Below are 24,758 nucleotides of genomic sequence, written 5' to 3' on the forward strand. Positions count from 1 at the left end.
CTGTAAAAATGCATCAGATCAATATTTTTTCTATTTTTTTGCATAAATCTGTTGATCAACCTCAGTTCTGATCAAAACGACTAAATTGTTTAGAAAAATACAGGATTTTAACTCATAAAATTTATACATGATGTCACTGATTTGGTGAAACACACACAAAATGACGTATTTTCAGTACAGAGAGTAATTGTGGGCTTTATTTATTTTCTTTTATCACAGTCTTGGACATGTGAACGATAATAACAACATTGGCTTTGATGCATTATTTTTTTAGGATAGTGGATGCTGCACACTGGTGGTGGTGTGGAGAATGATTTTGAAGGATACAACTGATGGACATTTCGGGCCATGATCCTTACAGCAAGAATGTTTGGTTTCATTCACTGTGTGAATTGGGAAGGGCTCATCCGTATGCCCTTATCCCTTGTGGGCCGCAAGAGAGCGCTGGGGGGTCCGCGAAAAACTTGGCAGAAACAAAAAATTATTTACAAGATATTTTTTTTTCCAATACTAAAATTATTATTATTTTTTTTAATACTTTATTTATAAGGATTTTTATTTTTACATTTGCACAAAAAAAAGACAAACAATCAACAACAACAAAACAAAATATATAAACAAATATCCCCAACACTACTTTCCCTTTTGTGGCTTTAACAGAAGATATACATAGCTAACAGTCTGCAAACATAAAGTCCTCAAGATATACGATACACATAAAAAGTGAACAGTTCAGTGTGTGATAAAAGAAAGGTTCTGTATACCTTTATTACAAGCACTGCCATTGTGAAAGGCATTACAAGGTTACAGTGACATGAAAGAGGAATAAGAAAATATGAAAAAAAAAGGGGGGGGGGGGGGTCTTTTGGGATTATGAGAGATTTTATATATCCTCCTGCTCCAAAAATTGTAAATGGTCAACGTATGTAAGAAAGGGAGACCAGGTTTTTAAAAAAGTATTTTTTGAACCTCTTAGAGTAAATTTGATTTTTTCAAGCTGAATAAAATACATAACGTCTTTAATCCATCTACTATGTGTTGGGGCCTCAGTTTTTTTCCAATACAGAAGAATTAAACGCCTTGCCAGTAGCGTGGTAAAAGCAATTACTCTACATATTTCTTCTTTAAGCACAATATTTTCTGGACTGGTTCCAAAAATTGCCAACAGGGGTTCAGGTTCAATAGGAAAACCATACATTTCACTAAATGATTGAAAAATATCTTTCCAAAACCTCCCTAGATTTGGGCAGAACCAAAACATGTGGGCAGTTGTGGCTGGTGAAATTGAGCATCTACTGCATGCTGGACTAACAGTAGGATAGATCTTAGACAATTTTAAATTTGTAAAATGTAACCTGTGAAGTATTTTAAATTGAATAAGGGCATGTCTGGTACAGTGTGATGATGAATGTACTTTATTTAAAATACCATCCCATTCTAAGTCTGTGAAGTCTCTGCTCAAGTCGAGCTGCCAGGAGGTTTTAATATGTTCTAGACTTTGAGGATCAATTGTACAAATTAAAGAGTATATATGAGAAATTGGTCCTTTACTTTCGGGTTTTAAGTCTAATAATGCATCAATTACTGAGGCAGCAGGTAATTCAGGAAAAGATTTAAATTTTGACTTAACAAAGCTTCGTATTTGCAGAAATCTAAAAAAATTGTTTTTGGGCAGAGAAAAATTATGAGCAAGCTCTTCAAAGGAGCAAAAAATATTATTAATAAATAAATCTTTCAGGCATTTAATCCCCTTCTCCTCCCACACCCGGAATGCAGAGTCTGTACAAGATGGGGCAAATAAGCAGTTAGAGGCAATGGGACCTGCAATTGAGAGAGCCTGAAAGCCAAAATGCTTTCTTAACTGTGACCAAATTTTTAATGTATGTACAACTATTGGATTAAAAGAAGTCATATAATTCTTTTCTGAAATTGGAAGTGATGCACATATCAAAGATTTAAGAGAAGCTCTGGAACAAGCTCTTTCACCCTGTACCCGCAGTGGAATTGACTCTGGGTCCCAAGAAGATACCCAGTACAACATTTTTTGAATGTTGCTTGCCCAGTGGTAAAACAAAAAATTTGGCAGTGCCATGCCTCCTTGGGATTTATTCCTCTGGAGGAATGATTTTCTAATACGAGGTGATTTACCTCCCCATATAAAACGGCTTATCAATTTATCTATGTTACAGAAAAACTGTTTTCTTATGAATATGGGTATATTTGAAAAAAGGTATAAAAACCGTGGGAGAACTGTCATTTTAATTAGATTAATACGTCCAGACAGTGAAAGAGGTAGAGTGGACCATTTCTTGAAATCTTGTTTACAACGTTTTAGTAATGCATAAAAGTTGGCTTTAAACAAGTCATTAAAGGAGCGAGTAACTGATATGCCTAAGTATTTAAACTTATCCTGATCCACTTTAAATGGTATTGTGTAAGAAGATCTATCTAGAGGGGCATCAATCTCAAAATACTCTGTCTTGTGCATATTTATTTTATAGCCTGAAATTTTTCCAAAATCTTTTAAGACTGATAGTATGTGAGGTATTGAATGAGTTGGATTTGAGACATATAAACGAACGTCATCTGCATATAAGGAGATTTTATGTTCTTTGTCATTCCGAGTGATTCCTGTAAAAATAGTAGATTGACGAAGTAATATGGCCAAGGGCTCAATCGAAATGGCAAACAGCAAAGGTGAAAGGGGGCAACCCTGCCTTGTACCTCTATACAAAGGGAAATATTCTGAATAGATATTATTTGTGCAGACTGAGGCTATTGGGGCAGAATACAAGAGCCTGATCCAGGAAATCAAATTTTCAGGGAAGCCAAATTTTTTGAGAGTAAAGAAAAGATATTCCCACTCAACTCGATCAAACGCTTTTTCAGCATCAAGGGAAACGATGATTTCATTGATATCAGAGTGTGAATGCATGTACATTACATTAAACAAACGCCGCAAGTTATTAAACGAATTACGTCCACGAATGAAGCCTGTTTGATCACCATGTATTACTGCTGGACAAATTGGTTCAAGGCGCAATGCAAGAGCCTTGGCTAATATCTTAAGGTCCACATTTAGCAGTGAAACTGGCCTATACGATTCACAGAAAATGAGGTCCTTATTTTCCTTTAACAAGAGTGAGATAGATGCCTGTGTGAGAGTCAGTGGGAGAGAGCCCCTCTTAAAAGATTCATTATATACTGCTACAAGAAGTGGGCTTAGTAAAGCTGAGAACTTCTTGTAGAACTCTATAGGAAAGCCGTCCGGCCCAGGTGCTTTACCACTCTGCATAGCCACGATGGCTTCCGTGATCTCTTGCTGTCTGATACAATTTCCCAATTCAGAATCCCAATTGAATTAGAACAATAAAGGGTCTCGGGGGTTGGTTTGATTTTGGTACGGGAGCCAGGGAGGGATGCGCTCTATCCACCACCTCCATCCGCCTTTTCTGCGCTCCATCCGCCTTTTCTCTTCTTGAGTAGTTGTCAAAAGATTAAACTCTGTCTGAAGGCGCAGTCTTTCCTTGTATAATTTAGGACATTGTTTTACAGCATAATGTTCATCTAATTTGTTTATCTCATCTGAAATTTCTCTAAGTTTGGCAGTCTCTTTTCTCTTGGTGTAGGAGGAGAAGGAAATAATCTTTCCACGTATAACAGCTATAAGAGCCTCCCATAATGTGGCTCTTGAGTTTTCTGGTGTATCATTTGTCTCAAAAAAGAAGATTATTTCTTTTGATAAAAATGTAACAAATTTATCATCTGACAATAATAGAGAGTTTAACCTCCAGTGCCTGACACCTGAATGATAATTAGGAAAGCTAAGTTTAAACGAGAAAGGAGCATGATCTGATATTACAATGTTATGATATTTGATTGATGAAATAAGAGATATTAGGGCTTTATCGATCAAAAAGAAATCAATACGGCTGTAGGTATGATGTACTGGAGAAAAGAATGAGAATGCTTTAGAGGAGGGGAAATAAAATCTCCATGGATCAACTAGCCCATACTGTTTACAAAAATCTTGTATAAGTATAGCAGATTTAGCAGGTGGTATGACTCTGCTTGAGGATCTGTCTAACGACGTATCCAAAACACAATTATAGTCACCGCCTATAATCAAAGCATGATTGTCAACTGATGGAACTGTGCTAAAAACTTTGCTGAAGAAAGAACAATCATCAAAGTTTGGGGCGTAGATGTTGATCAGTATTACTTGTTTATCAAACAGATGGCCTGGCACAATGATATTTCTACCATTAATGTCACTAATGACATTATCATTGACAAATGGAACATCTTTTCTAATAAGTTTAGCAGTACCTCTGCTTTTAGCATTAAAGGAGGAATGATAAACCTGCCCACCCCAAGATCTTTTAAGTTTCACCACATCTGTATTCAACATGTGTGTTTCTTGCAGAAAAGCTATTCCTGTCTTTAGGAAATGTAAATGTGACATAACCTTATTCCTCTTAATCACGTTATTAATGCCTTTCACATTCCAAGTCACAAAATTGATCTCACTTACTTGATGCTTGGACATTTTCTACAGGAAAACAACTAGTAAGCGAATCAAAATAGAGAAAGAGAGACTATACATGACTATAAGCATTGGCAACATATAACTTAAGCATTTGCTGACATGAAGGGATTCTAACTGAGAGCTAATTAACAAAAAAAGCCACACAAAAAACCCACCCACCTCCAAAATTAAACCCAACATAACTATAAGAAACCAAACGTCTACTGGTTTACAGTGTACCATCACTTACCAGTTATCATTTCTACTCTGTCATGTAAAAAAATAAATAAATAAACAAATCAAATAAAAAAATAGTAATACAACTATTGAATTCTCGTCAAAAAAAAATAAAATATTGAAATATTAACGTTACCAAGAGCACCGTTTTATCTTAATATGAACACTTTCAAACAACGATTATGAACTAGATTAACAGGTGAATCAGTTTTTAAATTGTCCGTTTAATCGCTTAAGTGATTATGTAATCGAGAATACGTTTAGAAGCAAGCAGTTACGAAGCAGTCTACTTTGAGACATTTACAGCTGCTTGCTTATCGTGGGTGGCAAAACCTCCTGAACGAAATCAGTAGCTTGCTGAGGAGAATCAAAAAAATGTTTCTGACCATTATGGGTGACTCGTAAACGTGCAGGGAAGAGAAGACCGAATTCTATACCGGCCTCTCTCAGCCGTGCTTTGATCGGGTTGAACGCTGCTCTCTTCTTAGCCACCTCCGCGCTCACGTCTGGATAAAACTGAATCCGAAAGCTGTTGTAGAGAAGCTGTCCCTTTTCCCGTGCGAGTCTAAGAATCAGTTCCCTCGTCTGGAAGTGGTGAATTCGAACAATAAAGGGTCTCGGGGGTTGGTTTGATTTTGGTACGGGAGCCAGGGAGCGATGCGCTCTATCCACCACCGGGGGCTTGGGAAAACTCTCCTTCCCGAATACTTTAAGTAGAAGTTCTTCAGTAAATGCGGTTGGATGCGCGCCCTCAGTGTGCTCAGGAATGCCAATTATTCTCACGTTGTTCCTTCTTGAGCGATTTTCTAAGTCGTCGAGTTTCATTTTCATTCGTTCGTTGTCTTTGGTCAGAGCTGCGCATGCAGTTTCCAAAGAAGTGACACGGCCATCCACGCTGGTTAATGATTCCTCGACATCTTTCAATTTTTCCCCCTGGGTTTGCAGCGATGCTTTCACAGCTGAAATGGAGGTTTTTAGCTCGGAAAGAATCTCCACTCTGAGCGCTGCGACCTCTGATCTGATGCCCCCGAGAAGCTCGCGGATGTCGTCTCCCTGTGTCGAAGCCGCCATACCCGACGCTTGCACGTTATCCTCCTCAGTTATTCCAGTGTTCTTTTTTGCATTACCTCTCGGCATATTAGGTTATAAACGCTGTCACGATGTCTTGTTAATCTTATGTAAAATATCAGATACGCTTAAAACGCGTAGAGAACTCAGATTAGTCAAAGTGATTGAAACTAATATTCAGAGCAGAAACGTGCGACTTCTTACTCCGCCATCATCGCATTTGGATACTCCCAATCCTAAAATTATTAACGACTATAAACTATTAATCTATATATAGTTTTATGGTTTATATCAGTGGATACTTAACTGTAATGTGTTTATCCCAAAATCCTTTGCGCTCTTTAAGATTTTGCATACAGTTGAATGGATCAGTTAGCGGCTGTAAGTGCAGGACAGATGATGGAAAGATTTGCAAATCATGCAAATCTGACTTGGCGAGCGTTGAGGTAACCAGAAAGCATGATGAATCTTACATTGCGTTTGGTTTTACCTGCATGTTAAAGCAGGGAGTAGATAGACCCCAGTGTGTTCTTTCTCAAGAGATTGTCTCCAACGAATGCATGAAACTCTCCAAGCTCAAGCGCCATCTACAGCAGAAACTTCCCAATGAGGCAGAAAAATCGACTATTAAAACATCAGGAGTTGTGTTTGACCCGGCAGGCTAGTATTTTTTAGCAGCAAGCATCAGTCCCTGAGAGGTGTTTAAAAGCCTCATATTTGGCATCACTCCACATCGCGCGTGCTAAGAAGCCGCACACAGTTGGCGAAGCATTGCTATTACCAGCTACCAAAGACATCGTCAAAGTTATTTGGAGAGGAAGCGGCACGAAAGGTAGATTGTTTGCCTTTGTCAGACAACACAGTAACCAGACGCAATGGAAATATTTCAAGAGTTCACACCTAGCTCATGATTTATATGTAGCTTGTTTGGCGTGCTGTCCCGGGAGAGAGCCCTGAGCTCAAGAGATCCTCAAGCCCAGAGCTCCCCCCTTTCGCAGGGTGAGGGGAGATTGAGCTCAGGTCGATCTTAGGCCCCGTTTACACTAGTACGTTTTAGTTTTAAAACGGCGTTTTAGAATGAAAACGATCCGCGTGAACACTAGTGGTTTACCCAGCGTTTCTGAACTGCTCTCCGTCCACACCAAAACGCTGAAAACGCACATCACGTGACCACACAGACGCTCTCGGGCAAGCGCTGCAGCCCATCTACACAGATGAGATCTCTGCTAGTCGGACTTCTCATCAAGCATCTCCCGCTGGATTTAATCTCACTATATTTATTAAACGGGATATTTCATTCATCTTGTTGTCTTTATCTAACGACATATTCCCTGACTTTGGGCATTGGAATCTATTACTTGTTCTCAGGTAACGTATTTTGGCTGAGCGCAAAGATAAGTTAATGATTAATGTAACCACGTACATTCTGTATATTGACTTATCGCTTGCCTTTATTTCCTATAATGTATAAACTTATTGTATGTTATGCTTTTAAAATGGCCATTATCGATTCTTAAAACTGATACTCAGCAAAAGAGAGGGCATGTTTCGTATTTTCACTGAAATTGAAAGGAGGCAGTTGTTATCGGCTCCGTTTTGTTATAAATATCCAGACAGTGAAGATGACGCTCATCTTATACAGCACGGCGCCTCAACATTTCTGCTGTCTGTTAAGTTGCTAATATTAAAATGAAAATAGGCAGTTCCTTAAATCATGTTTACATTTTATTGTTGAGAAAGTGAAACAACGAAGCCAGGGTGATGTGAATGAAGTTATAAAGTACACTGTTCCCTTTGAAGATTTACCCGTGTCCTCGGTATAGTCTGCTTTTCCATATCAAACTGAGAAGAAGAGACTGCAGCCTTGATCAAACTTGCGAAGTCTGAACTTACACGGAGAAGATTCAGGACTGAACTGTGCGTGTTAGGCTACTTAATATTCAGGAAAAGCCCCAATCAGAGAGGCGAACGTCTGCAGCCCCGCCTCCGTTTTCAGATGTCTCCGTTTTCCATCATCCACACTGAGACGGAGCAGCAGCGTTTCAGAATGAAAACGGCCTCTCCAGCGTTTTCGAAACGCTCCGTTTTCGGCGCTCGAGAACTCCGGCGTAGTGTGGACGGTTGGTGTAACCGTAGCAAAACTTATGCGTTTTCAAACTAAAACGCATTAGTGTAAACGGGGCCTTAAACTCCCCCGCTGCTGAGGCCAAGGCGAACTTCCTGAGAGTAAGACATTAGAAAAAAGATTTAGGCTTATTTGTCTATAATATAGAGCACATTTGGATGGTGGGAGAAAACCAGGGAACCCGGGAAAAACCCACTCGGACACAGGGAGAACATGCAAACTCCACACAGAAATACCCGATGGCCCAGCGAGGCAATAGTATGATCCTGCACAACTGGAGTAGCTGCACTCTCAGGACCGCATGTTTAGGACCGCATTTTTAGGACCCTAGTTTATTGCGGAAGCGCCACCTACCGGATTGGATGACATAGTGAAACTGCATTTCTAGGACCCGTTTTGTAACTGCGCCACCTACCGAATTGGATTATATAGCGGAAACTTTCAGGCACTTTTATTACAGAGGTTAAAGTGTAAAACGCCTGCTTTAAGTAACAATTTTAAAATGAAACAAATAAATTTACACCTAAAATATAAATGAATAAATAGAGTTGAGTGGCTTAAAAATCTTAAATTCCTTGAAAAATACTGTATATTGATGAACCCCATTACATTGAACTAATTAGCTCAGTATTAAGGAAAATAAATTGAAATCAAATGGGATCAGCATTTGCAGTTACTAATTTAAAACCAGGTTGTAAAGGTTTTAGAGAGACAAGAGAGGCAAGGATGATTCAAGAATGTACATTTATATAATTATCCACACTTTTATTTTTATTAATGCAATTCAACCACAAAAATGACCCCACTGTTTATTCAGTTGCTGCATTCAAACTGGCTGTAGACTTTAGCTCCTGTGAATGAGAGTGAAGAAGAAAGTTCAAGTATATATATATATATATATATATATATATATATATATATATATATATATATATATATATACACATATACATACATATAAATACATACACACACACACACACACACACACACACACACACACACACACACATATATATATATATATATACATACACACTGGGGTAAATAAGTATTCAACAAGTTCCCATTTTTCTCAGAAAACTTATTTCTAAAAGGTGCTATTGACCTAAAAACCAAAGAAAAAAATATATATGAATAGAAAACAAATCTAATTACTTTACAAATTGTTATCAACATCTGGTGAAAATTTCAAGTCAACAGCACCTTTATAAATATGTTTTCTGAGAAAAATGGATACTTGTTGAATATTCAATTCAATTTCAATTAATTTTATCTTTATTTCTAAAGCACTTTTACAATGTAGATTGTGTCAAAGCAGCTTAACATTTATTAAATTCAGTTCAGTGTGGTTTAGTATTCACTGCTGAAAGTCCAAACACTAAAAAAAGCAAATCCATCGATGCACAGTTCCACAAGTCTTAAACCAAGCAAGCCATTGGCAACAGTGGAGGAACAAAACTTTACAAATTGATGAAAGGGAAGGAATAAACCTTGAGAGAAACTAGGCTCAGTTGGGCACAACCATTTCTCTTCTGGCCACACTTCACGTGCAGAGCTGCAGTCTAGGCGCTGGAGGCAAACACTGGGCGTCCATCGTGGAGAAGCTGCAGGTGTGAGTAGGTCACCAGCTGGTTTTCAGTCTGGACCACAGGGTCAATGTGGGCACTCATCTGTCACTGGGGTCTTTCATTAATCAGTCTCATGCTCTCCACTTCTCTATGACCACCACAGCATCTGCTCATGATACGGTCTGTTTCAGGATTATGGATACATTTAGAAGTCCTCTATGGTGGCATCATCTCTTCACAGGTTACGACCTCTAGAGGCCTCTGGATGAATATCCCCAGGAGGAAATAGGGAACAAGGAAAATAATTAGCGCAGCTGCTGTTCATAGTGTATTTAAACAAGAGATATTAAATATCAAGACAAAAATGAAGTGCTAAGAGATAAAATAGCAGTTATATGAATAAACATGAAACGCACATGATTATTTATAACAAAATGTCTATTGCATTAAGACAGCAAGAGTGTTCCCTCCAAGTGGTTTGTCAATCCCACTCACCCGCATACAGCACATAGGGCAGCACAGTGGTTAGCACCGTCGCCTCACAGCAAGAAGGTTGCTGGTTCAAGCCCCGGCTGGGCCAGTGGTCATTTCTGTGTGGAGTTGCATGTTCTCCCCATGTTCAAGTGTATGAGTGTAAATGGGTGTTTCCCAGTACTGGGTTGCAGCTGGAAGGGCATCCGCTGTGTAAAACATATGCTGGATAAGTTGGCGGTTCATTCTGCTGTGGCAACCCCTGATAAATAAAGGGACTAAGCCGAAAAAGAAAATGAATGAATATATATATATATTCTTGAATATGTAAAACAATGTATATGAACTCAAAAGGTTAATCAATTGTTATGAAATTAAATCTAGATTAATATTTAATATAAGAGGTATAATAACAAACATTTGCTTTACAGTGTTAGCTATAATATATATATATATATATATATATATATATATATATATATATATATATATATTTCTGGCTTAAGCGTATGCACTGTTGGGAGAACCAAACAGGAAACTACTCCCAACTCCATATTTTTAAGTATATAAGAGCAATACCCACCTATTGAATGGTTTCCCTTCTTTCGTCAGTTGTTTGTAAATCTGTCTGTTAAATTCTTTTACTTCACTGAAATAGAGAACAATCACTGTTGAGTTAACATATATACCAGTAACAAAAAGGCTCTTTGAGCATTGTGCCAAAATTAACTATATTCTGACCTGTAATGATAATCTTTACCAGAGAGAAAGACCTGCTCAGCATCATCCAAAGACCAGCTCCTCAAGACACCCAGAGGATGTACGATGGCCTATGAAAAAAAAATCATTTAAATATGAACTAAAATACTACCACAGAACAGCAAATCATTTTACATGGATTCATAAATGAGTAGCACCCAGCATGCAGTTTATATTATATTATTTTACACTTATTTGGCCAGACATTCCTCTGGAAAATGAACACCACAGATAAGCTGCACTTCATTATAGATATGCTATAAACTCAAGAACACAGCTAGTATTTGTAACTGTATTTATAAACTGCTTATCAATGTCTATTAAATGTAGAGTTAATGCTAAACAAATAAAATATTAATAAATTAACTAGTTATTAAATGCTTAATAATTATTTATTTATAGTATGCAGATGTTATAAAGTGTTACTCAACAGTTTGAGATAACCTCAATGAAAATCATCCTGTAGTTTGTTTTCTTTTCCTCCTACAATGAGCCTAAGCAATCCAATCATATTGGCCATCACTTCTTATTCGCCAGGTAAAACATACCTGTATATATATATTAAAGATATGAGACTCTATATGGTTAAGACCTGCAGAATAAGCCTAACTTTCAGAATCTCATTCATCACTGTAAAACGATGACAAATCATCAGTCTAATGCTGTAAATTTGCTGTAAATTTGCCCCACATACAGTATTGTGGGGCAAACAGGCAGTCAGCACAATTTTTAATGTGCTAATGTAATACAACGAATAACACGAATTCAGTAAAATATAGATAAATCTGAAACTCTTACATCAAACGTGCTTTTACCATCTTAGTTTAATGCATGAGTCACTAAGCACATTAGCCGTTAAGTCAACAAGCCATTAAATCAACAATGTTTCATTAAACCATGGTCACGAGTTACGAACGTCGTATAATCAAACTAGAAAACGAACTCTAGAAAAGTATTAACAGTTATAACACCTCTCACTCTGGCTGTGTAAAATTATCCATATTTATTATTATAATATTTTATTCTTCTTCTGGAAAAAAAAATCGTCACGTAACATTTTTGTCCCAGACCCTTAAAAGTGGGGTAAATCATGCAGGCTAATCTGGCATTTCTGCATAAACTCACAGTATAAAACAGCAGCATTACAAAATAAACACATACTTTAACAGTTTAAAATAAAACTTAATAGAAAAATCGGTACTTACACTTTCCTTGTCATCCGTGTCGTCCATTAGCGCATCCATGATCCAATCCGACAGGTGACGCTGTCACAAAAAACTAGGGTCCTAAAGATGCGGTCCTAAAAATGCGGTCCTGAGAGGGCAGCCACTCCAGTTGTGCAGGATTACCCTTCTCCAGCGAGGAGACAACGCCATTGGTTTTCTTGCTGTGAGACAACAGTGCTAGTCACTGAGCCACCGTGCCGCCCATTCTGGATAAAGGTGGGAGGAGGGGAGTTTTTTCCAGACGAAGATAGCTGTAGAAAGGAAATGAGGATATATATATAGTGACTAGGGATCCTCTGATTGGAGGATCCTGGGTCAATCATGAGCACATGCTCTTCTCGAAATTAGTTTAAAATTAAACTTCACTTAGCAATTTTCCATAAATACAAGACAGGGAAAAAAACTTTTCATCCACCAGTGCCTTAGTTAGAAAAGCTATCTTGTTCAGTTAATGTGAACATTCGTCTTTGTTGTTGTTGTTGTTGTTGTTATGAAATATAAAAAGTTTGAGAATCATTTTTGGCTATAGTGAGTTGCCAACTAATAAAATAAACAGTTTTCAAAACAATACCATTTGACATGCCTGTGAAATATGAACAATAATGTCTTTACGTTACACAGAATTTTAGTTTACATCTTTATACTTGAAATACAAAAGTGCCTTTAAACTTTAGGCAAAAGGGTCTTCTGCAAGGAATCATCATATTTGAGGGTTCCTGAGATTAAAAAGCTTGAAAACCCCTGCTCTCGAGACATCAGAGACGTATTTTACATCTTGTATAAAGTGGCATAATAAGTCATAATATGTTTTTATTGATGTTTCTAAATGATTATTTCCTTATTTCATGTCTGTGTTCATATTATCTCTAATATTTTCCTTGTTTTGTATGCTTTACGATAGGGCTGGGCGATTTTTCAGATTTTTTCGATTAAATCGAATTTACGTTTTGACGACGATTTAATTCTACATGAAATCGCGATCTTTAGAAAATATATACATTTAATACATTATAATGGCACCAATGTGCTTTGGTTCACTTTCTGTATGAAGCAATAAGCACACCAGAAGCGCCTCTCGGCCACGCGCTCCGCAGCACCACGCAGCGCCATGGTTTTAGAATTTTAAACAGGTTGTATACACACACCGGCGCCGCCCAGCCACGACTCACAACGCAGTACATTTTTCAGCCGCGTCACAGAGCGTCATCTGATTAGTTTCATGTTAAATATCATGCGAATGTGCACGTTTGGTGTGTGATACTTTAAACTGTCATGTGCGGGTCGTGTCGCGGCGCTTCTGGGGCCTCATGTACAAAGACTTGCGTGGAAATCATACTAAAACATTGCGTAAGCACAAAGCTGTAAATGTGCGCACGCAGAAAAAAATTCAGATGTATGAAACACTGCGTACGCCGAATCTCACGCATATTCTTTTGTACATCCGAATGAACGTGAAACTGAGCGCAACATGCACAAGCACAAAACCCCTCCCTGCCTCCTCCCCCGTATGAATATGCTAATGACTCTACTTTGGCAAAACCCAACGAAAAAGCAACGGCAAAAGCAAGAAGAGAAACTCTGAACAGAATGTGAACTGGAGGTGCTGCTTTCAGAGGTAGACCGTAGGAAAACTGTGGTTTTTGCAAGTTTGTCCTCCGGAATTAATAACAAAAGAAAAAAATAGAGTGGGAGAGTTTAGCTGATGCGGTTAACACAGTTAAATCTGAACATCGCACTGAGTGAATTAAAAAAGAAAGAGTGTGATTTATAGGGGTAAAATGTGTTGTACCTTAAACAGTTTAATGGCGCAGCTCGTAAAACGCATATCAACATGTTTTGACACGTTCAAGCATGAACTCGATTCGATTCCAGCGTCTAATGAACTCACCCCCATTTTGGTCGCATATGCGGCCGAAAATTAATCTATGCGACCTCATAATATATTTGGGCGCATTAGTGCGACTGCAGATACTGGTTGCAGTGCGACCTGTTTTGATTTTTTGTAAAAACGTGCTGAATCGCTCTTCCCTGCCGCTATATTGGTTCATATTAGCTGTCAATCACTCAAGGTATTCCGCTGTCAGATGACAGGGAAGGAGCTTTTATGACCACGGGAAATGCAAACGGCTGAAGAATGAAAACTTAAAGCACACAGGTTTGCAAACCCCACCTAAAGTTGAGGGCGCAGATGAAAGCGATCATGACACGTGATGGATATTGATCTGCCAGCTGAGATCAATCGAGTACGTGCTTTTCGGAGAAGGCGCCCGAATCTCTGCGTTCACTGCGTGTTCAGCGCAAATGTCCGCTAAAAGTCAAATCTAATACTGTACATATCATCGCCAAAGAAGCTCGCCTTTACTAAGTTTACACTGAATCTGCGGCTCATCATAACAAACAGCGGTATTGCGCCGGTGGTCACAGCAAGAATCCTGCTCTGCCTGCTCATATATTGGGTCGGCTGACTCGCCTGCTTTCCACTAACACAGAAAAATGAAGATCAGCTCAGACTGAACCTTTAAATTGACACAAACTGAAACCAAAACTTTTAAAGAGTGATAGAAGTGTTTCTCTTGTCTATTCTTGTTTGAGGTGTATATTATTTTTTATTTATTTACTGATGACTGCTTTGCAGCTTTCAGCATTGAATTGAATGATTTATTATAATATTTTGTTCGTTTTGTAGCAGAATTATTATTTATTAAATTGACATTCATATAAAAACAGCAGTACAAAATCAATATTTCTTACTGCAATGCTTCATTTTTGTTTGATGCAAACTACAATTATTTTTCATAAAGTAACAGACTTTTTATAGCAGATATTCATGCACGTTCAAGGCAGTTCATTGTTACTATTATTGTCATTTTCATTATCATTAATATTCTATAATTATTAGACATTCATTTTGGAATTATTGCACACAAATATCAAGTCATCACAGCATTAGTTCGATAGTTGTTTCTGGTTTTTGTTAGTCCTATTGATGTTGTTTTAAAATACAATAAATCCCTTAAAAAACTATTTGCAGCGGTGCTTATTCATTTTTGGTGGGCGCTCCTAAATCTTTTTTGGTGCTCCTCAATATTTGAAGTTGGGAGCACCGGTGCTACCAAGTAAAAAAGTTAATTTTGAGCCCTGTTCACGCATGCAAGTTCATCTTCAGAGAGTGTCTTTATAGCAATGTGCGTGCAGTAGATCGCTCAGATTACATTGGGAAAACAGGCGACTGCTGCAAATTGTGCTTTAATGTTTGGCTGGTCAACTGTATGGTATGGAAACCTTATATACCTGCTAGTGAACCCGTCTCATACAGCTGCCATTGCAATGCTCAGACACTTTGTAGAGAGTAATTTAACACAACTGCCTCTAGGAGTCGCCAATGCCAGCCATGAAGCTGGGGTGGAGCTGCGCACATTCCCACGTTCAGTTCATCGTTATTAATTCTAAACGTGAGCGATTCTGAGCGTGAAACCTGGCGAACACAAAGTTTTTGTGCGTACGCTTCGTTGATACATGAGGCCCCTGGTGTGCGACCTGCTTGACTGCCTGTTAAAGTCATGTAGGATTTTACTTGTTGCATTAGTCTGAGTCACGTCTGTGTGGATTGTCAAGACATATTCCCTCATCAAGTCGATAAACTCAATCTCAACACGTATGAAGGACGTAAAAGCCTGCCATGTGAAAAACCGCGCCGATCTTTTGGTTTGAACACGAGCAGAGGTGAGGGACTGTAGCAGTGAAAGTGAAAGTACCCGCCCCCATGACGTCATTTAGCGGATCTAGCTGAAAACCAGACAGATCAGGCAGCATGATACAGAGAGTGGAGCAAAGCGCATCAAATGATCGGTATTTAAAAGGGGGAAAAAGAAAAATAATTAAATATATTATTTTATAGTAGACACACATCTGGTGCTTTTATTTGCTCCTGCTATACGTCCACAACTTCACACATTGGGTTAAATTAGGCTTTACAGTTTACATGTTCAGTCCTTTTCTTCCACTGTATCTTTTTAAGAAAAAGGCAGCATCATTACAACCTGACATTCAATCAGAAGACAAAGTCAAAGCCGAGCTGACAGCCAATCTTTCCTTGGCTCAGCAAAACTTGCAAACAGTACCTCTGTATTCCTGCAACGGGAATATTTACACAAATATTTCTTATTCAAATCTTCAGCAACGCTATTTAACTTGTGAATTTGTTTTACATTTATTTACACCTTGACCGATTTTTGTATGACATTAAAACTACAATGTTCCTTAACCAGATGGTTTTTCCAAGTTACTTTTATAGAGAATGTTACTTCAGTCATGTTGTTGTAATGTTTTGAGAAGACGAGTAACACAATAAAAAAAATCGAAATCGTGAATCGGTCAAACTTTATAAAAAACCTAGATTTTATTTTTTTGCCAAATCGCCCAGCCCTACTTTAAGATGTGTGTCGCTGCACTAAGCTTGACACTATGTGATGAGGCTGAATAAATACAATATATTTTAAAAAGTATTAGGAGAATTACGCATGTCCAGAGCACACAACACACGGTTAACACACACTTTAATGGGGGAAACCATTAAATGCATGACAGTAAGTTACAAGCTGACATCATAGTATGAGAGTATATGATGATGAGTACATGTCGATGATGCAGCGATGAAAAAGGAAATCTTTACAGAAATGAAATGCAATCCTGGAGTGTTTTCTTACAATGCAGAATAGTGTTCAATAAATATACAGACAATCGTTTACTCTTAGCAGTACCTCTTAATTTGCTGATTACAGACCAAACGTACAGCCTCTGCAGTGTTTTCCACAGTCTTCGTGACGTACTGAATGTGAAAGTGTGTGTTTTGTTCATGTTTTTCAACAGAATGAAGTAAGGATGTCACGATCCTCCAAATCCTCGATTCGATTACATTTTCGATTCTAAAGTCACGATTCGATTTTCGATTATGAATAATTAATTAATAACGAATTAATTATTTGTAGCCTACCGTTTAAACTACCTGACCTGCATGGTCTTTGTTTTACCCATAAACAAATCATACAGTAAATGAATAAAGGCAAGATACACACATAATTACCACCTGTCAATCACTTTTTTTCCGCGGGACTCGTGAATAGGCAGTGATCTGTGTCGTTATAATGGCGTCGGTAAAAAAGACGCACAACCAACAGGAACCAGCCAACAGTATCTGAGGTGTGCACTAAAATGACTAAGCACTAGTGTGAAAGTAAAAGATGGAAGCAGTCTACTGACCGGCTGACTGTCTGGACCCGCTTTCTCGAGCGCATGACAATGTGTGTGCGTCTGTGTCTGTGTGTGAACGAGTGTGTGTGGTCACGTGATGTGCGTTTTCAGCGGTAGTGAGGAAGGAGGGCTGCTCAGAAATGCAAGTGATGGTAAAATGAAGCTTTCTGAACCAGTGAAGCGCTCGACTCAATTGTATCAGACAAAGGTTCGTTACTTGAAGCTTTCTAAATCAGAGCTCGATGAGGACCTCTTCTGGTGAAAGTGTGGGAAAGCACTGTGTTGCCATAATGTCAAATGTTCACAACTGACCAACTCATTCATGTAGTAATACAACAACAGCAATATAAACAAATTACTCAATTACTGTAGTTTTTACACAAGATATATTACATTACACAACTGATGATTGTAGTAAAATCCAAGGTATTCAAAAGATTATCATATTACAACTAGTCCTGTCCCAAGCTGGGATAGACCCAGCGATACCTGCATGGGAGGCGAATGCTCTAGGAAGAGGCTATTTGTGTGATGCTGCAGGGCTGCACTCACCGGCTGGTCTCTGTTAAACACAATACTACAATATGCAGTGGTTTTTTTAAGATAGTTGTAAAAAATACGCTAATACACTTTAGTATGGTTCAAAACCTTTTTACTAAAAATTACTATTGTAGTTTAGATTCATTACTGGTGTGTGGGACTGGTGCAGTGCTTTGAAACCGTACAAATGTATGTAATTGACGCCTAATCTCTCGCTATACACTTTACTATGAGGGTGTTTAAACCTTAGAATCAAAATTGGAAGCAGTCACGTGGTTATAGGTGAAAATAAAGCTTCGGACGTCACTGATCACGTGATGATGGCAAAACGAATCAAGCTCCGGTACACTGCTTCACTGCGAGATGTATCGTTTTTGTGATACATGCTTCGAAGCCTCGGCGCACAACGTCACATCACTCAGAAATGCTACACGCCAGTGTGGATGTGGATCGTAGTCGTTCTAAAATGCCATTTAAAAACAAAGACATATTAGTGGAAACAGGGCCTGAGTGTGTATTTTTCGCGAGCGGATTTGCAACGGGTGCGGGGCGGAGGATTGGATGCGCCCATCGTCTATCATCCCAACCGTAATACGTACATAGCAGAGCTTGCAAACTGTGTTTTTTTTTTGTCTGCAACACGAACGTTGTGAACATAACTCACTGGAAATCCAAAATACTCCCACACCGGCGACTTCATTGAAAGAGGAGAGGGTTTAAGCTCTGTCGACGGGTCTCCTGCAGTTTAACAAGCACTTCAACAAGCATGTTTTTTTTCCTGTTTGGCAAGCCAAGCTAACGTGACATGGGGGCGTGGCAGCATCGACGATTCTATTTTTTGATTCGATAATCGAAGTTGAGCATAAATTTCGATCGATTTTGATTAAAAATCTAAATCGTGACACCCTTAGAATGAAGCAACAGTGTCATATTTATAACTTAAAGACTGAAAGAAATTAAGCTACCTATTCAATCAAACCAGCACCAAACAAATGTACAGCACAACAATCCAGATCTGGATCATCTGGACAGGTTCCTAATCAAAATATAAGAGAAATGACTTTCAGAAATATGTGAAAAATCCACTGAAAGCTGAAATTAGAGACCTGAAGAAAGCTGATGGCACTTCACATCACCGGTTTATCCATATAATCTGCTTGAGTAGTCCTCGATCTGGGATCTGTGACTGGTGTGTCAGTATAACTGGGTATTCTTTATTGATTTATTAATTGATTTGTAATAGTATAAGCCTGATAAATGTGCTTGTTCTCTCCTGCCATTAACATGTTAATCATACAGCAGGTATTTTAAGTGCAATAAGTTAGCAGTACTAATGATTATGGGATTATTATAATCAAATCTGCTGTTGTAAGTTGATAGTGAGCTCTTTAGACAACTGTCAATAAATATTATCTAAATTTAGAAAGATAATTATTGCATTATGACATTTTACTCATGGCTGTATGTTTATATAATAATACTATTTTAATAATTTGTATTATTATTATTATTTTTGTGATATATGTGGACATAAAAATAGATAGAATAATAGAATGATAGATTCATGGATGAATGGATAAACAGATAGATGGATAAATGGATGGATGAAAAGCTGGATAGACAGTATAATGGCAGATGCATAGATAGATAGATAGATAGATAGATAGATAGATAGATAGATAGATAGATACGTCATAATAAGTCATAAAATTAATATTTATTAATATGTTTTTATTAATATTTCTACATGATTATTTCCTTATGTCTGTGTTCATATTATCTCTAATATTTTCCTTGTTTTTTATGCTTTAAGATGTGTGACGCTGCACTAAGCTTGACACTATGTGATGAGGCTGAATAAATACAATATATTTAAAAAATTATTAGGAGAATTACGCATGTCCAGAGCACAAAACACATAAAAATACAAATAAAATCATCAACACACATAATAAAAGAGCTTTGTACCACAGTTTCAAGTGTATTCAAACACAATTTATTACAGTTCAGATGCAGACAAACACTACATGCAATAAAAGAATTACAAGAACACACAACACATAGAGAGTCAGGTCTGCCGGCGTTATGAAGCCTTCTGAATACTGGATCACCGCCATCTGATTGGTTCTGTTGCTTGGCGGGCTGGAACTGCTGATCCACCAGTGAGGAGCCGGACCCGGAGCAGCAGACGTTGTGCAACCAGACGGACCTGGATCAGCTGGAATTGTGCAACCAGACGGTTCCGGAGCAGCAGGCTTGGTGCAACCAGACGGACCCGGATAAGCAGACATGCCGCAATCAGACGGACCCGGATCAGCAGCCATGCTGCAATCAGACGGACCCGGATCAGCAGACATGCCGCAATCAGACGGACCCGGAGCAGCAGCCATGCTGCAATCAGACGGACCCGGATCAGCAGCCATGCTGCAATCAGATGGACCCGGAGCAGCAGACATGCCGCAATCAGACGGACCCGGAGCAGCTGACATGCCGCAATCAGACGGACCCGAAGCAGCAGACACTGCGCAGCCCCCAAACAGACCCGTATCCACAGACAGCCTGCAGCCTCCAGAGGCATCCGGGTTACCAGATACACTGAAGTCCCGAGACGCACCCGGATAAGAGGACACACTGAAGAACCCAGACGAACCGGGATCAACAGACACCCTGCAGCCTCGAGATGGACGAGCATTAAGAGACACACTGAACACCCCAGATGGACATAGGACGAGGGACAAGCGGAGGACTCCAGGTGGACCCGGACTAAAAGAATCCGAGTAGAATCCATTAGGTCCCGGGTCAACAGACACACTGGAGATCCCAGGTTGGTCCACGTCAATGGAGACAACACAGACCCCACACGGATCCGGGGACCCTGGGGTGCCCTTGACGATTCTCAAGATGACTTTGCTGCAATCTTTCTTGAGGTAGATCTTTCTAGTCCGTTCTCTCGATTCTGAGGCTGAAGAGAGAGAAAACATTACAAGGTGTTATTCCCCGATAACAACCAATTCAACTAATAGCACATGCCTATAGCCATGTAATAAGCAGGATAATATTCAATTCTACAATATTTTAATCTGTGTTTCACTTCAATTATAATAATCAGCTAAAACCACAACTCATGTCTTTCCTAATCCTTCTGTTTCGCTGCTTACCGACAGCACGAGCGCTACCAGATGGGTCAGTGTGGTCCACTATAGATGTTGCTGCTGCATCCATACAGCAAAGCTTATGGATAGCTCTTCCCATTTTCCGGAAGAATGAAAGAACGCCTGTCTTCCTCCGTCCTCGTCTTTGCATCTCTAAAGAAAATAAGAAAACATTTAGAAAGTACAGATAACGGGTCAGTAGCACAACAACCAGCGGCTGGACATCACCACCCACTTTGAATGTTATCACTTCATTTAATGAGCGTTATCATAGGGGCCTTCTGCGCTGACTGGTAGGCTCAGAAGGATTATATCATCCATCCACATGGTTAATCAGCTATACTTATATTGAAGACTCCAGATCCAGATCTGTTTTTACATTACTGTGACGGTTGGGTTTACAGTTGGAGTAGGGTTAGACATTACCTGCTTTCTGGAACCGTTCTTCACCGGACTCGAACCGTGTCATCGTGGTCCCTGCATCACAAGTCTGCCGACGTAAAGTAGTAAAGCCGTCCACACGGAGGTAAGCGGTCAGCTTGTAGACGCGTAAAGGAACGGCGTCATACCATAGCGTTATTTTCAGAGACAAAATGCAGCCACACGTACTTCTGGATACATCATTTATCAGTAATGTATATAGAGCTACGTCTTCAGAATGAGCGTATGCTAATTTTAGTATCATCTTTGCTTTATTGTATTCATTTAGTATTTTATTTTACTTGTCATTTTTTTATTTTATATATTTATATATATAATTTTTTTTTACTGAACATATCAAAAACCGAACTGAATCCATGACCTAAAACCAAACCAAATCATTAAAGTCAGTATTGTAGCACCCCTAGTGGCCGATAAGACCAGCTTTACAGTACAATAATAATAGTACTATTAATAAACATCTTCAGCATAATTTACATTTACATTTAGCCGACGCTTTTATCCAAAGCGACTTACAAATCAGGAAATAATACAAATAATAAACTGTAGTAATTATTACTGTAGTATATTTTACAAGTTGCTACAGTAAACTAGTAGACTGTATTATATTACAGCATTTACTCTAGTATTTAGTTTGTAGTATTTACACTTACATACTATACTTATAACAATATACAATGCAACACTTTCTCATACGCATTTGTACACAGCACCTTATAACCTGTATATTTATAACAAATCTGTACATACAACTCAACATTCAGATCTTTTGGACTAACTGCATCTCTGTTTAATGTTTATCGTCTTTTTTTCATATTTATTTTGTGATGTCAATTTACGTACACTGTAAGCTTCTGCAGCCATAACAAATTCCTGTGTATTAGCAATAAAACTGATTGTGATTCGATACTAAAGAACGGCAGTGAACTGATAAATGTGAATAACTCATGATATTTTAAAAGAGCCGTGTTTCAGTGTGAATTATGACAGAGTTAAATTGTTTACAGTCATTCATCTTTTTAACACACACTGTGATTCTGACTGCATTCACACTGAAATATCAAATACACCAAAACATTCCATTTATTAAAGGTTATGAAGGCTAAAACACCCTCAACAGCCGTATCTCCTTACTGTAGCCACACCAAAAATGTAAGTTATCACACATACAGTATAACAAGAACAATTACTGTGATAATATATACTGTAGAGCTGTTCAATATACAACTTATATTTCATAATATGAAGTTTTATATTTTATTATTGTTTATTTTAGCCTTCTACATTCTCAAACATATAATAATGAGTAAAATATGATCACATAATGAATTAAAACTGTGTATTTGTATAATTGTGCTTTACATGTAGTGAAAATATGAATTAGGATAATGATATTATATCATTTTATATACATAAACATCATTGATGTTGACATTTGAGATATCTGTCGTAATTTGTCTTGTAGTTCATACAGTATATTATCTACTTTACCACAGTAAGTGTATAGCAGAATAGATTTACCACATCACTGTGATTTACTGTAGTAAATATCAAAAACACTGCAGTATTTACCTCAGGAAACCCACTAAATGTCCTATAGTAAATTTACTATATATATATATAAAATAATACAGTATATTTCCACCGGTGTGCTGCTGTGCTCTTACCTGCTGTCTGGTTCTCCACGACGGCCGCAGATGAAGCTCTCTGTTCGGACGCTCCTCCAGCGCGACCGCGGCTCCTGAACTCTGGTGAATCTCTTGTAATCATTCTCTCCAGAATATTGTAATCCATATCGTGCTGTAAACGCTGTATTTTTGACTGAAAACGCATGACTGTTCGCTGACTGTCAAACACCATCTACACCACTGAACACCAAATCAAACTGACGCGCGTTCAAGAGTGTGTTCTAATTAGCGTTCGAAACTGTGACGTCATGCGGGGGAGGGACTGACGTGCTTGTGCTGTTACAACTTCAAACACAGGTAGAAAGTGTTAAACTACAAATACTACAAACGGTTAGGTGGAGAGGGTTTGGCAGACATTTCTGAATGCTTCTTAACCCTTGTGCACTGTTCAATCTAACCAGCCTTTTGTTGTGGACGAAAACATCCACTGAATATATCTGCTGTAAAAATGCATCAGATCAATATTTTTTCTATTTTTTTGCATAAATCTGTTGATCAACCTCAGTTCTGATCAAAACGACTAAATTGTTTAGAAAAATACAGGATTTTAACTCATAAAATTTATACATGATGTCACTGATTTGGTGAAACACACACAAAATGACGTATTTTCAGTACAGAGAGTAATTGTGGGCTTTATTTATTTTCTTTTATCACAGTCTTGGACATGTGAACGATAATAACAACATTGGCTTTGATGCATTATTTTTTTAGGATAGTGGATGATGCACACTGGTGGTGGTGTGGAGAATGATTTTGAAGGATACAACTGATGGACATTTCGGGCCATGATCCTTACAGCAAGAATGTTTGGTTTCATTCACTGTGTGAATTGGGAAGGGCTCATCCGTATGCCCTTATCCCTTGTGGGCCGCAAGAGAGCGCTGGGGGGTCCGCGAAAAACTTGGCAGAAACAAAAAATTATTTACAAGATATTTTTTTTTCCAATACTAAAATTATTATTATTTTTTTTAATACTTTATTTATAAGGATTTTTATTTTTACATTTGCACAAAAAAAAGACAAACAATCAACAACAACAAAACAAAATATATAAACAAATATCCCCAACACTACTTTCCCTTTTGTGGCTTTAACAGAAGATATACATAGCTAACAGTCTGCAAACATAAAGTCCTCAAGATATACGATACACATAAAAAGTGAACAGTTCAGTGTGTGATAAAAGAAAGGTTCTGTATACCTTTATTACAAGCACTGCCATTGTGAAAGGCATTACAAGGTTACAGTGACATGAAAGAGGAATAAGAAAATATGAAAAAAAAGGGGGGGGGGGGGTCTTTTGGGATTATGAGAGATTTTATATATCCTCCTGCTCCAAAAATTGTAAATGGTCAACGTATGTAAGAAAGGGAGACCAGGTTTTTAAAAAAGTATTTTTTGAACCTCTTAGAGTAAATTTGATTTTTTCAAGCTGAATAAAATACATAACGTCTTTAATCCATCTACTATGTGTTGGGGCCTCAGTTTTTTTCCAATACAGAAGAATTAAACGCCTTGCCAGTAGCGTGGTAAAAGCAATTACTCTACATATTTCTTCTTTAAGCACAATATTTTCTGGACTGGTTCCAAAAATTGCCAACAGGGGTTCAGGTTCAATAGGAAAACCATACATATCACTAAATGATTGAAAAATATCTTTCCAAAACCTCCCTAGATTTGGGCAGAACCAAAACATGTG

At 38.2% G+C, this 24,758-nt stretch overlaps 3 protein-coding genes and 1 long non-coding RNA gene across 8 annotated transcripts in view; 2 read left to right on the forward strand and 2 right to left on the reverse strand.

Moving 5' to 3' along the window:
* The window catches only part of pycr3 (pyrroline-5-carboxylate reductase 3), a 547,472-nt gene that overhangs the window by 115,053 nt on the left and 407,661 nt on the right, over positions 1 to 24,758 (forward strand). The gene's annotated exons all lie outside the window — the stretch shown is intronic.
* si:ch211-221n20.8 overlaps positions 1 to 24,758 on the forward strand; it is a 142,370-nt gene that overhangs the window by 59,566 nt on the left and 58,046 nt on the right. The window lies entirely within an intron of this gene.
* LOC100004253 (uncharacterized) lies at positions 9,266 to 12,008 on the reverse strand. Its single transcript, XR_659245.4, has 4 exons — positions 11,965 to 12,008; positions 10,742 to 10,830; positions 10,584 to 10,649; positions 9,266 to 10,278 (listed from the first exon to the last, which is right to left on the reverse strand). It is a non-coding gene; the product is annotated as an uncharacterized lncRNA (long non-coding RNA).
* On the reverse strand, positions 19,749 to 23,255 carry LOC108180292 (uncharacterized). 2 transcript variants are annotated; one of them, XM_073933817.1, is made up of 4 exons: positions 23,036 to 23,255; positions 20,934 to 21,080; positions 20,051 to 20,737; positions 19,749 to 19,984 (listed from the first exon to the last, which is right to left on the reverse strand). In XM_073933817.1, the coding sequence occupies exons 1-4, from the start codon at positions 23,226 to 23,228 to the stop codon at positions 19,782 to 19,784; spliced, it is 1,230 nt and encodes a 409-aa protein (XP_073789918.1). In that variant the 5' UTR covers positions 23,229 to 23,255; the 3' UTR covers positions 19,749 to 19,781. The 2 variants fall into 2 exon arrangements, with proteins under 2 accessions (XP_073789918.1, XP_021324391.1); XM_021468716.2 differs by having other exon boundaries at positions 19,749 to 20,737.

The sequence above is a fragment of the Danio rerio genome, chromosome 20 (genome assembly GCF_049306965.1).
Source record: "Danio rerio strain Tuebingen ecotype United States chromosome 20, GRCz12tu, whole genome shotgun sequence".
Taxonomy (NCBI): Eukaryota; Metazoa; Chordata; class Actinopteri; order Cypriniformes; family Danionidae; genus Danio; species Danio rerio.